We start from the raw sequence: 13,517 nt of genomic DNA, 5'->3' as shown, positions 1-13,517 counted from the left end.
ACATATATATATATATATATATATATATATATATATATATATATATATATACACACACATACATAAACGTGTGTGTGTACTATATTTGTATATAAATTAATAAGTTATATAAATCTAAATTTATATTTTATATAAATATCAATTTCATCCTAAATTGTAGGATGAAAACATTCCAGTGTCCCAGATGTAACTTAGGCTGTCCTCACCTCTCTTCTGATTCCAGTCGTGTGCATCCCCAAGCAGAGCAGAATCAAATACATATCGGTTTTCTTGGAAAAAGTAGTCATCTGTGCTCAGTATTACTCCGTTGGGACCAGTGGACAGAAGCTCTCTGAGAAACATACAGTGCAATATAAAATCTCTATTTCTCTGCTTACCTAAACTAATCAAAACATGCCATTGGGACAACGTTAGCGCAAATTAACCACTCAGTACAAGCATTGCTTATAATATGTCTTCAATATTTAATCAAACATTTGACCACTAATGTGGTGCAGAAACATCAATAAGGTGTTTTCTCTACATATTGAGTTTTGCTCACCTGGCCAAAGTGGATTTTCCAGATCCTGGGACTCCTCTCAACAATATGAGCACTAAAGCAGTATTATTATAATACTGATATTGGTCCTTTTCATGATAATGCTGCTGCCAGTGTAATGAAGAGGTTTCACATCCCTCAGAGAATCCAGGATGCTCATGTGACTGGAAACCCCTGTTTTGTTCATGCCACCTGTTTGAAGGTAATGGTGGTCCTTCCCATGGGCCCCAGCGGTTGTTGTTGGCATGGAGAATGTGGAAGATGCTCCCCTGAGGTCTCATGTCTGGAGGATACATGATAGCACCTCCAGAGCTTGGGGGAGGGAAGAACTGCACCCTTGGGTCTAGAGGAGCCCATGGTGGAGGAGGATACCACGGCTCTGGATATCCTCCTCTACCAAAGCCATCCGTATTACACTGTAAGTGAGGTCTCCATCTCTTCTGATCTTTTTGGTTGCGTTCATGTGGATCTGGGTAAGGTCTGTAGGCTCTGCCGTGATCAGTTACGACAACAGGAATGACTGTATTGTTAGGTTGGTCGCTTCTGGGCTTGTTGGAAGGATGGAGGTCATGCTGTTTAACCGGTGTGGTGTCAGCACTGACGTCAACCTTATCAACTTCCTCAAGCTCTTTGTAAAATTCACAAAGCTCCTGCTCAATGAATGGCTCAGGCCGACACACAGGCCCAATAAATGAAGTACTAGTGATACCCAACTCTCCAATGACACGTTCTCTCTCTGTTTGGCTTGTGTTCTCAGTGGAACATCTGTTGGTAACCTCTGTCTGTATTTGTGTTGAAGGATCCAGTTCTCCACCATCTGGATTCACATTCTGTTGAGTATTGAAATGACTTCCATCAGGTAAAAAAGATAATTCAGTCCGATTGTTCGTCTGGTTATTGGATGATTTAGCCACTGTGACACCATCTGAGAGAGTTTGTGGTGGGGTTTCATATCGTTCCTCTACATTTCCACCATCAGGTGGAGAAGTAGACTCACTGGCATTGACATTTGGCATCTATAAAGAATAATAAAACCACACATTGACTTAAACCACAAAGTAAAGCAACATTATGTAAATTCGTTGATTCATTTTTGTACAAAGATGAATGGAATAGTCAGGCCAACCGTTTATTACGCATCACAAGTTAGTCATAAGACTGTACAGACGTTTATATCTGTCTGTTGACAACCATCATTAACTAGTTTACAAAATACAATTTAAAATGACGGAAGCAGTTTCGATACACAACGAGGTTCATGTTTCAATACCTATATATTTTACGCATGATATTTTATAAAATCTATCAAGTCACGGTGAAAAGCTTTACCTGACGAGTGAAAAACTTGTGAACACTATGTTCTGTTTAATCAAACGTTCATCATCGACATATCTGCTCATAACCTAGCGAGCCCAGGCGCCTAAACACACAACACCACAAAAGGGAAGTTAGAGAGTTCAAAATAAAAGTCTCCATAAGAAAAGTAAAATAAAATAAAATAAAATAAAATAAAATAAAATAAAATAAAATAAAATAAAATAAAATAAAATAAAATAAAATAAAATAAAATAAAATAAAATAAAATAAAATAAAATAAAATAAAATAAAATAAAATAAAATAAAATAAAATAAAATAAAATAAAACTTAATGTTTTTGAAAGAAGTACCTGATGCTTATCAAAACTGCATTTATTTAATCGCAAATACATTAAAAACACTAATACCGTGAATTATTGCTCATATTTAAATAATATTTTACATTTAGCTTTTTTCCCCATCCCTGTCATGGAAAAGCTGACTTTTTAGCATCCGTTAACCCAGTCTTCACTATCAAATTATCCTTCAGAAACCATTCTAATATGCTGATTTGCTGCTCTAAAACATTTCTTATCAACAATGTTAAAAACAGTTGTGCTGCTTAATATTTTTGTGGAAACCATGATTTAAAAAAATTCAGGATTCTTTGATGAATGTAAAGATCAAAGGAACCGCATTTATTTGTTACATTATAAATGCCTTTACTGTTGATCTAATCAATGGGTGCTTGCTGAATAAAAGTATTGTACGTGATATGAAATAATATTAATATAGCTTATGTTGTAATTTCCATTACTGTGCATGTTTCAGTGAATTGGTCAGATAATTTCAACAAAAATAGTACAATTACAAATTTCACTTAAACCAGAAGTGAAAACTCACTGTGCTTAACCACAGAATGTGTCAGTTACCACTTAGATCCTCTTCTGTGAAGAAACATGACGTTGAGCCCAGAGGTGGACAAAGTACTCCATTACTTGAGTGAAAGTACAGATACTGCTGGTCAAATATTACTTCATTACAGGTAAAAGTTGTAAAGATAGATTGTTACGTAAGTAAAAGTACAGAAGTACTTGCTTTTAAAAGTACATAAGTACCAAAAGTAAATTTCCCTTTTTTTTTTATTGTTGTACGTAATACTTGCAATACTTTTGAAGCAACATAGAATAAATTACACCTGCTGAATACACTGACTAGCTTGTAGTATCTTTGGAATAAAGAGCTTTTAGAATGTTAAAAAGCTATAGTGGACAGTGAAATCCTGTAGATACAGAGTGATAAGGAAGAAAAAAATCAAACCTGCTTTAAAACCCAGCAACACAACTGTAGCTGTATAACTTTACAACAGCAACACTGCTTTAACAAAAAAGCAAAACAGCAAGACTTATTTGCCATCAAACATTTTTTTTAAATGCTGTCTAATCGCTCTCGCGGTACACTCTAAAACCCAGCATTTTTTTAAATTGTACTTTGATGTGCTGCTTCAAGTCCAACACCTATTGTGTTTTATTAGGAGATGCACAACAGTTCTTCTGTGGCTTTATAGGTAATATTTTCACCTACACAATTTAGCAAAATCAGACAATATTGTGTCTAATATATACCACAATATTAACTTCTCATTATTGAATTGTTTTAAATAAATATCATTTTTTTTAAATGCTGTCTAATCGCTCTCGCGGTACACTCTACACTTTTAAAATTGTACTTTGATGTGCTGCTTCAAGTCCAACACCTATTGTGTTTTCTTAGGAGATGCACAACAGTTCTTCTGTGGCTTTATAGGTAATATTTTCACCTACACAATTTAGCAAAATCAGACAATATTGTGTCTAATATATACCACAATATTAACTTCTCATTATTGAATTGTTTTAAATAAATATCACATTTGCAATTGGTCAGTGTTAAAAAACTGCTGGGAAATCACTTCAAGTAGCCCTACAAGAGTGATTACTGATAAACTGTCTGAAAAAAAGAAAGTCAAAAGAAAAAAATCACCCACTGACTTTCAAAGCTGCTACATAGTAACAGTGTTGGGGAAAGTTACTTTTAAAAGTAATGCATTACAATATTGCATTACTCCCTAAAAAAGTAACTAATTACGTTACTTAGTTACTTTTTATGGAATGTAATGCGTTACATATGCATTACAATATTGCGTTACTCCCTAAAAAAGTAACTAATTACGTTACTTAGTTACTTTTTATGGAATGTAATGCGTTACATTACTTTTGCATTACTTTCGCGTTACTTTTTCACTAAATTCACGTCTGTACAGTAGAATGCAGGAGAAGAAACCCTTTTCAGCAATAAAAAACCAATGAAGCACAATTGTTAGTTTCTCTAAAGTCATTTTTGCTTATTAGTACGGTTGAACTGGATCATCAAAGGTCAGCAGCAAAGACATTGGTTAATAAAATGGGATTAGATACATTTGATGTTATTTAACATATTTAATTATTGCAGGTTTGCATCATATTCTGAGTTTGCATTTCACTGTTTTAATTCATTTTGATGAATAGCAAATCTGTTTTTTGTGAGTGGGATGAATTAATGCACATTCACATTTAGTCTAGAACTCCATCATGTTCACACAACGCCTCTGCACTTCCGATTTCTCCCAATATGGGGACAGGATACTTGTCAGTCAATAAATGGGAATACAAAGTAACTGGCGTTACTTTTTTGAAAAAGTAACTCAGATATTTTCTTGTAAATTAAAAAAGTAATGCATTACTTTACTAGTTACTTGAAAAAAGTAATCTGATTACGTAACTCGCATTACTTGTAATGAGTTACCCCCAACACTGCATAGTAACGACTTTTTACTTCGAGGACCTTGATAGAAATGAAGTGGAGTGAAAAGTACAATATTTGTCTTTCAAATGCAATAAAGTTAAAGTCATAAGTTCCCAGAAAAAATAATACTCAAGTACCAATACTCAAAAAGTGTACTTAAGTACAACACTCAAGTAAATGTACTTAGTTACTGTCCCCCTCTGTAAATAACTGCCAAAACCATATTTTGTATTGAAGGATGATTTAACATACATATAAAATACACATTGGGAATATGCATAAGGCGTTGGAATCTTCAGATCCTCTTGTAGCAGAGATTGCTGGTAAACCACTGAACCTAAACCAAAACTGCCTTTGAGTGAGTGCATTTCTGTCCTTTTCAAGCTGTTTGGGGGTAATTTCCATGTATACTGTGGTATTATTGCAAACACATAATAATGACAGATGATATAGTATCTTTTCATTCATTTTTCCATACCTTTTTTTATTTGTTACAAAGGCTTGTTTTATTATATTTTAATGAGTCAAACCGGTTTGCTAGCTGAAATATCCACCCTTTCACTAAATATTGAATATAGACTCGGAAATTTTAACTTCTTCTCAAATTCATCTTCATTTTTGATGACCCTCAAAATACTGTTTTCCTATAAAATCTCCATATTTGCTCTCTCTCACAACAGGATATGTTTGCAGGCACATATGCAAACATATGTGGGTTTTAACTGAAATCCACTATAAACACTGCAGGCAGCCAAACACCATGACTGGTGAGAGTAACTCAGAGCAGCTTTTGAGAATATTTTCTGTCATCTCACCACCAAAAAACAGGGTCAGATGCTAGGAAAATAAAATAAAAACAAAACATGTGTCCATAGTTTGACCCAGAACCATGAAGGAACTTATGGTGTTCATGTGTTAAGTAGCAACGGCAGAGACTTATTGTTTTTTTTTTTTACACTGATGATGAATTATGCACACTTTACATGTTTTTTTTATTTTGCTGATTGTAAGTACAGTCTGTTTATTTAGTTGCATACTCTATCTTATATTCAATTCCTCTGTACATTCATTTTAATATCTTTTACTTATCGTTTATTCACTGTATTTATTCATTAATTCATACTAACAAATCACCCAAAATATTCATAAGAACTTTTCTGTTTATTTATTTATTTTTTTAGACAGTGGTATTAAAGAGGTCATAACACAGTTAGACACTTTCTTCGATTCCCACTGGATGCATATACATAATCATAATCATACAGAAGTCAATTTTACCTAAATATCCCAGACATGATTCCCGAATCATGGTCTATAAATACTTTTTAAAATAATGGAGAATTTCTACTGATTTACCAGCTCAGTAGTTGAAAACTCATCAAAATGAATGCTAAATTTCACAGCAGTTGATAATGATTGACAGTTTATGGCCACATTATAAGCGCTCAACAGTTGAGTATGGAGTTGGCCCTCATGATGCGCATGACTTTCCGATAGCTGTAACTGTATTCAAACTGCAGGTGCTCATGATAGAAGTACAAATATCCTGTTAAAAAATAGAAAGAACAATTATTTTCATTCAAGCATTCATGCTTTGTTCAAATACATTAACTGACACAATAAGAAAGTTATGCAACATTATTAATTTACACATACCATAATGATATGCAACAGCATCCACTTCATCTCCTATTCCAGGAAAGTCTTGCTCTAAGGATCGTGGGTATCCACTGTCCATGGTGCCTTTCTCCTCATCATAACTGGAGGTGAGATGCAGCTCACATTAGCTTTTGGCATTTGCTTATAGGCTCAAAATACTCTATGGGAAGTTTGAGGGTTTTTTCCCCACAAGATTATAACATACCTCCAGTATTCTTCATCTACGAAAAGTAGAGTCTTGCCCGTGTCTCGGATGTTAACTGCTGCATCTATTTTGCGGACAGTCTTCGGGAGGCCCAGCTTGTGGATGTATTTTGGATAGCCGTCAACCAGATTGTAGCCATTGAGAGCCCACATTCGGATACCTGTAAATGTTTTTCCGTTATAAAAATATTCAAGATAATTTAACTCAAAACTGTAACTGTAGGTGGTGTACTGTTATTTTTAAGTAAAACTAAAATAACAAACATTTCGTTTAGTGAAATAAAGATGAGATAAAATAAATATAAATAGCAGATTAACAACAAACATCAAACATTACAGTATTTATTAATATTTTAAATTAGCCTTTCATTTTATATTTTGTTCTAAATTTATTTTTAGTTAAAGTTTTAGTAATTTTGTTGGGGGTTTTTTTGAAAGTGAGAAATGTTACCTTGGCAACTAACTGAGAAAAAAAAATAAGTTGAAGTTGAAGTCAGGGTTTTATCATTAACTAAAACTAAAACAATAGAAAATGTCATTACTTGAAATAAAATGAACTTTATAAATAAAAATTAAATGTTTCTAAGGCAACACTTCTCATTTTAAGTATTAAAAACTAAAACTAAATAAACAAAATACATAAAAAGAACATATGACAAAAACACACAACATAATTATTAACTAATTATTTAACTAAAATTAAACTGAAAACAGAAAATATGAAAATAAAAGCTAATTTAAAATATGAATAAGTACTATATTAGTATAAAACAATATATACACACACACACACACACACACACACACACACACATATATATATATACAAACAAAGATAAAATAACATGACTAATAATTTGATTTGAATGTCAAAACTAACCACTGAAGATGATGACAATATCTTTCTCTGGGTTCTCGTAGGCAGCATCTACCTGGTTTGGTAATTCAGGCCAGGTACTTTTAATGAGAGTTTGTTCAGGCTCAGGCATTTGTGTATGTAGTCGCCAGTAAAACCTGCCAACAACAAAAAAAAGGAACGATATATATAGGATATAATACATTATACAACAGTTAAAAAATGTGGTAGTGCAGCCAAGACTAGGTTTATCACAATAATGAACAGTGAACTATTTTTACACCTGTCTTTGAAAATGATTGTCTCTCCACGGAGTTCAGTGATGGCATCAAAACTCAGTTCAGGGTCACACTTGCTTGGAGCGTCTGGTTTAGGCTTGATTTTTCTGTGGTCTGGGTTTTCACCTGCAATTAACCCAAAAGCAAAGGCTGAATCAGGACTATGAAGCTTTCTGGAATGATCTTTTGATCAAAATGAGATATTACTCACCATAGAGCGACTGGATTCCCTTAATGTCATCCTCAGACAGAGGGTAACCCTTGTCGTAGGAGTACACCGGGTACATCAGTGACCCTGGATCAGAGGAATGGGCCATACCGAGAGCATGACCGAACTCATGGGCCGCAACCAAGAACAGATTGAATGCTGCAAAAAAACATAGTAAAGATTACTATGATTTGAAATCAAACCTTTTATATACACTACCTTTTTTTTGTTTGTTTTGAAAGAAGTGAATACTTATAATCAGCAAGGACACATTACATTGATAAAAAATGACAGTAAAGATATTTATAATTTTACAAAAGATTTTCAAATAAATGCCTTTCTTGCTTCACCACCAAATCAGCACATTAGAATGATTTCTGAAGGAGCAGCTTTGCATCACAGGAATCAATTATATTTCAAAATGTATTAAAATAGGAAACAGCTATTTTATATTGCAATAATACTTAACAATATTGCTGTTTTTAATGTATTTTTGATCTAATAAATACAGCCTTTGTGAACAAAAGAGACTTCTTTCAAAAATATAACAAATTCTTAATTTTTTTTTACTGTGAAAGTCTTTGGTCCATGTTTCATCCTCATCAAAGTGTGTATCACCACCAATGCCGTTTCCAGGTGGATAAGCATGAGCAAGAAGTCCCTCAGGTCCATCAAACGGGTTGAAGTCTCCATGTTCTGGCATTTGCATACAAAAAAAAAGGATGGTGATTGACAGAAAGAGAACCAGAAAAAATATCCTGCATTTTATTCCCACTTCAATGAAAAATAAAAACACTGGTACCTTTTGCTCCAAAGCTGATCATGATATCAGCATTCCCCTCATACAGTTTCTTAAACCTCAGTGGAGTCACCTTGCTCCAGACATTAAAAGCATTTCGAATGGCTTTGTCCACATCCGCATTCTTCATGTCAGGAGTGTAGTTCAGAATCCTGTGAATAAAAGACGTATTTTGAAAACAAAACTGCCTCTTTTTACCGTATTGAATTCTTTAATGTACAAACACAAACCTGAAGGTCATCCTCATCAAAGTGTGTATCACCACCAATGCCGTTTCCAGGTGGATAAGCATGAGCAAGAAGTCCCTCAGGTCCATCAAACGGGTTGAAGTCTCCATGTTCTGGCATTTGCATACAAAAAAAAGGATGGTGATTGACAGAAAGAGAACCAGAAAAAATATCCTGCATTTTATTCCCACTTCAATGAAAAATAAAAACACTGGTACCTTTTGCTCCAAAGCTGATCATGATATCAGCATTCCCCTCATACAGTTTCTTAAACCTCAGTGGAGTCACCTTGCTCCAGACATTAAAAGCATTTCGAATGGCTTTGTCCACATCGGATGGTGATTGACAGAAAGAGAACCAGAAAAAATATCCTGCATTTTATTCCCACTTCAATGAAAAATAAAAACGCTGGTACCTTTTGCTCCAAAGCTGATCATGATATCAGCATTCCCCTCATACAGTTTCTTAAACCTCAGTGGAGTCACCTTGCTCCAGACATTAAAAGCATTTCGAATGGCTTTGTCCACATCCGCATTCTTCATGTCAGGAGTGTAGTTCAGAATCCTGTGAATAAAAGACGTATTTTGAAAACAAAACTGCCTCTTTTTACCGTATTGAATTCTTTAATGTACAAACACAAACCTGAAGGTCACATTATCAAACACTCTCTGCATGTTTTGCACAGCGGTTAGGGGCTTTTTTGCAGCTTTGCAGCGTCATCACATGAAAAACACAGGCGATCTGTCGGTTTTTCTGTGGTGCAGCCTGGACCCAGTTAAAAGGCGCAAGGAAAAGACACTGTACATGAAAGACTTAATATTCAATTCATAATTTTTTTCCATATTTTGTTTGTCTGTAAATGTATTTATACATTAACTTGTATTAAGAAAACAAAATAGCATTAAGATGTATAATTAGGTCCAAAGAGCAAAATATCTTCAGGGCTACAAGTGATGGCATGTCCTGTTAATGGCAGCTGTCACCCATATACAGTAATGCAGTAATAGAGTGACAGAATTCTTCAAATGTGACTTTGCTACTCCACACCTCTGTAAAGTATACATTATTAAACAGACAGTGTCTAGCGTTCTAATAACACCACAGGTTTATTTACAGGTTTGTAAATAAAACCACTGCTCAAAAGCACTTCAGACATAATGCTTCACAACAGCTTCAAAATACATAATACGCTGTTTTTAAAGTAGTTGTCACAATTATATGTGATCAGGCAGGTATGTAAAAAATGAGCACTGTGGGCATTATATCTCAAATTTTTTTCTGCCAGCTACACAACAAAATAAAATCTTGAGCAAACCGTGGGAATGTGAATGTGAATTTAATTTCAGTCAAATATTTTGACTAGAATGGTTTTAGCAAGTTTTTTTTAGCAAAAAGTTTTTTTTTTTAATTGAAATATCAGTTTCAAAACCATTTTCATGGTTCAATGACTTCTAATAAAGTGAATGGCTTCTGTATCTCTCCCCAACAAATGTCTGAGCTGGGAGTATGTAAGTTTGGTGAGTGGGTACGAAATTCCATGAAAGGGACTCTGAAGTCACAAAACTACATTTGGTTTAAACGGACTGAATTGAAAAGTGTTGTTTCTGATCCGTATTGTTTCTGATTTTCTTTACAATGAGCCATTTAAAATGAGCCTTTTAAAAGATCATGCTGTCTCAAATAATGTGCATAGGAATGAATGAAACGAACATTAGAAGGAATATTAGACTTTGACATGTTTAAAAATACAACTACTATAAAAAACAAGTAATGTAAATGCAAGTAAATACTGACCAAATAAATCCTTAAATGTATGTGATGATAGTCTGTAAAAAGTAAAAATGTGGAGCTGTTATGCTGTTATCTTAAGCAACATTTACCACTAAATATTTTTTTATTAAATATGTGTGTGTGTGTGTGTGTGTGTGTGTGTTAAAATAAAAATACATATATTTTATTGGTGTAAGCTATTCACATTATATTAATAACACATCATAAAATCATATATTAATGTAAGGTTATTTCAGTGTAGACCACAAATATTCTATTTTCTCATTCTATTTGCTCATCTGTTTTACAAAGAAGCAAGCAGAGTCATGTACAATAAAGAGACTGAAGAAAAAACATTGTTGCATCAGAGGATGATAGATGTAATACAAGTCTATCATAACCTGAGGCCAAAATCTACAGGTTCTGTTTCAACAAAGGAGATCCAATGAACTCCTACATGTTCTCAGCTATATGATGGGCATCAGTCAAATCCAGGAGCTGAGATCAGATACAAAAAAAGTTAAACCCTCACATCCTGCCTTGAGGTCTATATTTATCTATATTTATATTTATCCAGATATGTTTATCTTGTCTATATTAACGTTGCATTGTGATGCTCTCTATCTCTAAAAACTGTGGATGTAAATGACATGATATCTATGATGCAATACAATACACATTTTTCAAACAAAATTAACAATGATGGCATCCTACATCTTAGAATTGCTGAAAAGGAGTGAGAGCTAGAACTGTAAATATGTGCAAATATGCTGAATGAGTGTGAATCATGTCAAAATGAGACCATGGGGAACTTCCCAGGTGGAAAATGTGGATCATGTCAGACATCTGCAGGGGGTGATGTATGAGGAAAGGGATGTTAGGAGCAGCTGCCGATAAAAGAACCACCCATGATCAGAATGTTATTTGCTGGAAATGATTAAAGGATTAGTTCACTTCCAGAATACAAATTTCCTGATAATTTCCTCACCCCCATGTAATCCAAGATGTTCATGTCTTTCTTTCTTCAGTCGCAAAGACATTAAGGTTTTTGAGGAAAACATTCCAGGATTTTTCTCCATATAATGGACTTCAATGGTGGCCAACAGGTTGAAGGTCCAAACTGCAGTTTCAATGCAGCTTCAAAGGGCTCTACACGATCCCAGCCGATGAATAAGGGCCTTATGTAGTGAAACAAACGGTCATTTTCTTTAAAAAAATAATAAAGATGTATACTTTATAATACTTAATTTTTATAATGAATTTATACTTTTTAACTACAAATGCTTGTCTTGCACTAGCTCGACTTCATGCATCACATAGTCACATTGGAAAGATCACAAGTGACATTAAGGCGGAAGTACCCACCCAGTGTTTACAAAACGAACGTGCAAAGAAAGTAAAATGCCAAATTTACAAAAAAAGGTAAAACAACGATGTCGGACGATTTTGAAGTTGGAGGATAAAATAAGATGGAGTTTTTCACCCTATACTCTAACCACGCGTGACCTTTCCAATGTGATTGCGTAATGTGTGAATTTGTGGACGCGCATTGCAGAGCTAGTGCAAGATGAGGATTTGTGGTTAAAAAGTATATACATTTTAATTTTTTTAGAAATTTACCAATCGTGTCGCTAGATAAGACCCTTATTCGTGGGCTGGGATCGTGTAGAGCCCTTTGAAGCTGCATTGAAACTGCAATTTGTACGTTCAAACCATTGGTCACTATCGAAGTTCATTATATGGAGAAAAATCCTGGAATGTTTTCCTCAAAAAACGTAATGTCTTTGCGACTGAAGACAGAAAGACATGAACATCTTGGATGACATGGAGATGAGTAAATTAACAGGAAATTTTTATTCTGGAAGTGAACTAATCCTTTAAATTGCTGACCCTATGACAACAATTGTCTAGATTAAAAAAGATACATTTGGTAAAGTAAGGGAAATTATTACCTGACTGAGGAGTCACAGATGTAGACCGAATTCAATCAAGGTAGTAACCATGCCTTGAACATTGGGGAACATTGTTTAATAAAGTATGTGTGCATATTGTAAAATATTGTTTGCAAATGGTTCAAAATGATTATTTCCCATCTAGAATTTCCTTCACCGTTCCATTTGTCTACGCCTAATATGTCGAAATGCAAAACATTTCTTGTCTGGTCACATTCTGTTAGAAATTATGAATAAATTATACCATATTTTCGATTCAAAATGGCGAAAGTCGAATAGTTTGCATCAATGGATATTACTGATTGTCGTTTAGCACTTATATCGTAAAATAGTTGTCAAATATAAATGCTTCTCTACTTAAATCTTACCTCGCTCTCTTTTCAAGTTTTTCTTTCTCTTTGGAGTGTTACAAGCTGATTGTGCATAGATAAGATCCCTGAAGTTGCAAAGACTAAAGTCTCAAAACCAAAGAGATATTCTTTATCAAAGTTAAGACTCTGCCACACCCCCCTAAAACGGCTCGTTCTAACACGCCCCCACATATCTACCTCACTATGTGGAAATATTAGCATAATGCGCCCAAATGTGCATGCAAAGAAAGAAGGCGTGGTTTCAGTAACCGCAGTTAGTGTTGAAGCAGCATATCAGGGAGACGCTGTGTGTTTCTATGCGAAAGCAAAAGCACTTTATTTGGCCTTCCGAAAGTAGATGCATTTAGGAATCTTTAAGATGACTTACAACAGAACAGCAATGCAATTTATAGACAACCGTTTCGTGAACCTAGGAGAGGAAGTAATTCTGACTTTGCTATGACAATCCGGCGCTTCTGAATCAGCTACTGTTTTGTTACTAGTTTAAGTATTTGCTATTGACTGTTCAAATGCGGAGTTTTGCGCATCGTGTGTGT

General features: G+C 34.4%; 2 protein-coding genes across 2 annotated transcripts in view; both read right to left on the bottom strand.

Moving 5' to 3' along the window:
• Nucleotides 1-1,975, bottom strand: part of n4bp2l2 (NEDD4 binding protein 2-like 2) — a 3,752-nt gene extending 1,777 nt beyond the window's left edge. Inside the window, exons 1-3 of the mRNA XM_016268014.1 lie at nucleotides 1,868-1,975; nucleotides 542-1,554; nucleotides 207-331 (exon numbers count right to left, since the gene is read on the bottom strand). Coding sequence (XP_016123500.1) covers nucleotides 207-331; nucleotides 542-1,554 — 1,138 coding nt within the window. The 5' untranslated portion in view covers nucleotides 1,868-1,975. The remainder of the gene's footprint in view (nucleotides 1-206; nucleotides 332-541; nucleotides 1,555-1,867) is intronic.
• Nucleotides 1,976-5,814: 3,839 nt separating this feature from the next.
• Nucleotides 5,815-9,562, bottom strand: LOC107582278 (collagenase 3-like). Its single transcript, XM_016268045.1, has 11 exons — nucleotides 9,531-9,562; nucleotides 9,304-9,452; nucleotides 8,860-9,001; nucleotides 8,665-8,813; nucleotides 8,433-8,558; nucleotides 7,866-8,021; nucleotides 7,660-7,780; nucleotides 7,401-7,534; nucleotides 6,522-6,681; nucleotides 6,314-6,417; nucleotides 5,815-6,203 (listed from the first exon to the last, which is right to left on the bottom strand). Exons 1-11 carry the CDS (start codon nucleotides 9,560-9,562, stop codon nucleotides 6,103-6,105), a joined length of 1,374 nt encoding a protein of 457 aa, XP_016123531.1. The 3' UTR covers nucleotides 5,815-6,102.
• Between the last annotated feature and the right edge of the window lie 3,955 nt (nucleotides 9,563-13,517).

Source organism: Sinocyclocheilus grahami, unplaced genomic scaffold (genome assembly GCF_001515645.1).
Source record: "Sinocyclocheilus grahami isolate Dianchi unplaced genomic scaffold, SAMN03320097.WGS_v1.1 scaffold42.1, whole genome shotgun sequence".
NCBI lineage: Eukaryota > Metazoa > Chordata > Actinopteri > Cypriniformes > Cyprinidae > Sinocyclocheilus > Sinocyclocheilus grahami.
This window is presented reverse-complemented; position numbering and strand designations above follow the sequence as displayed.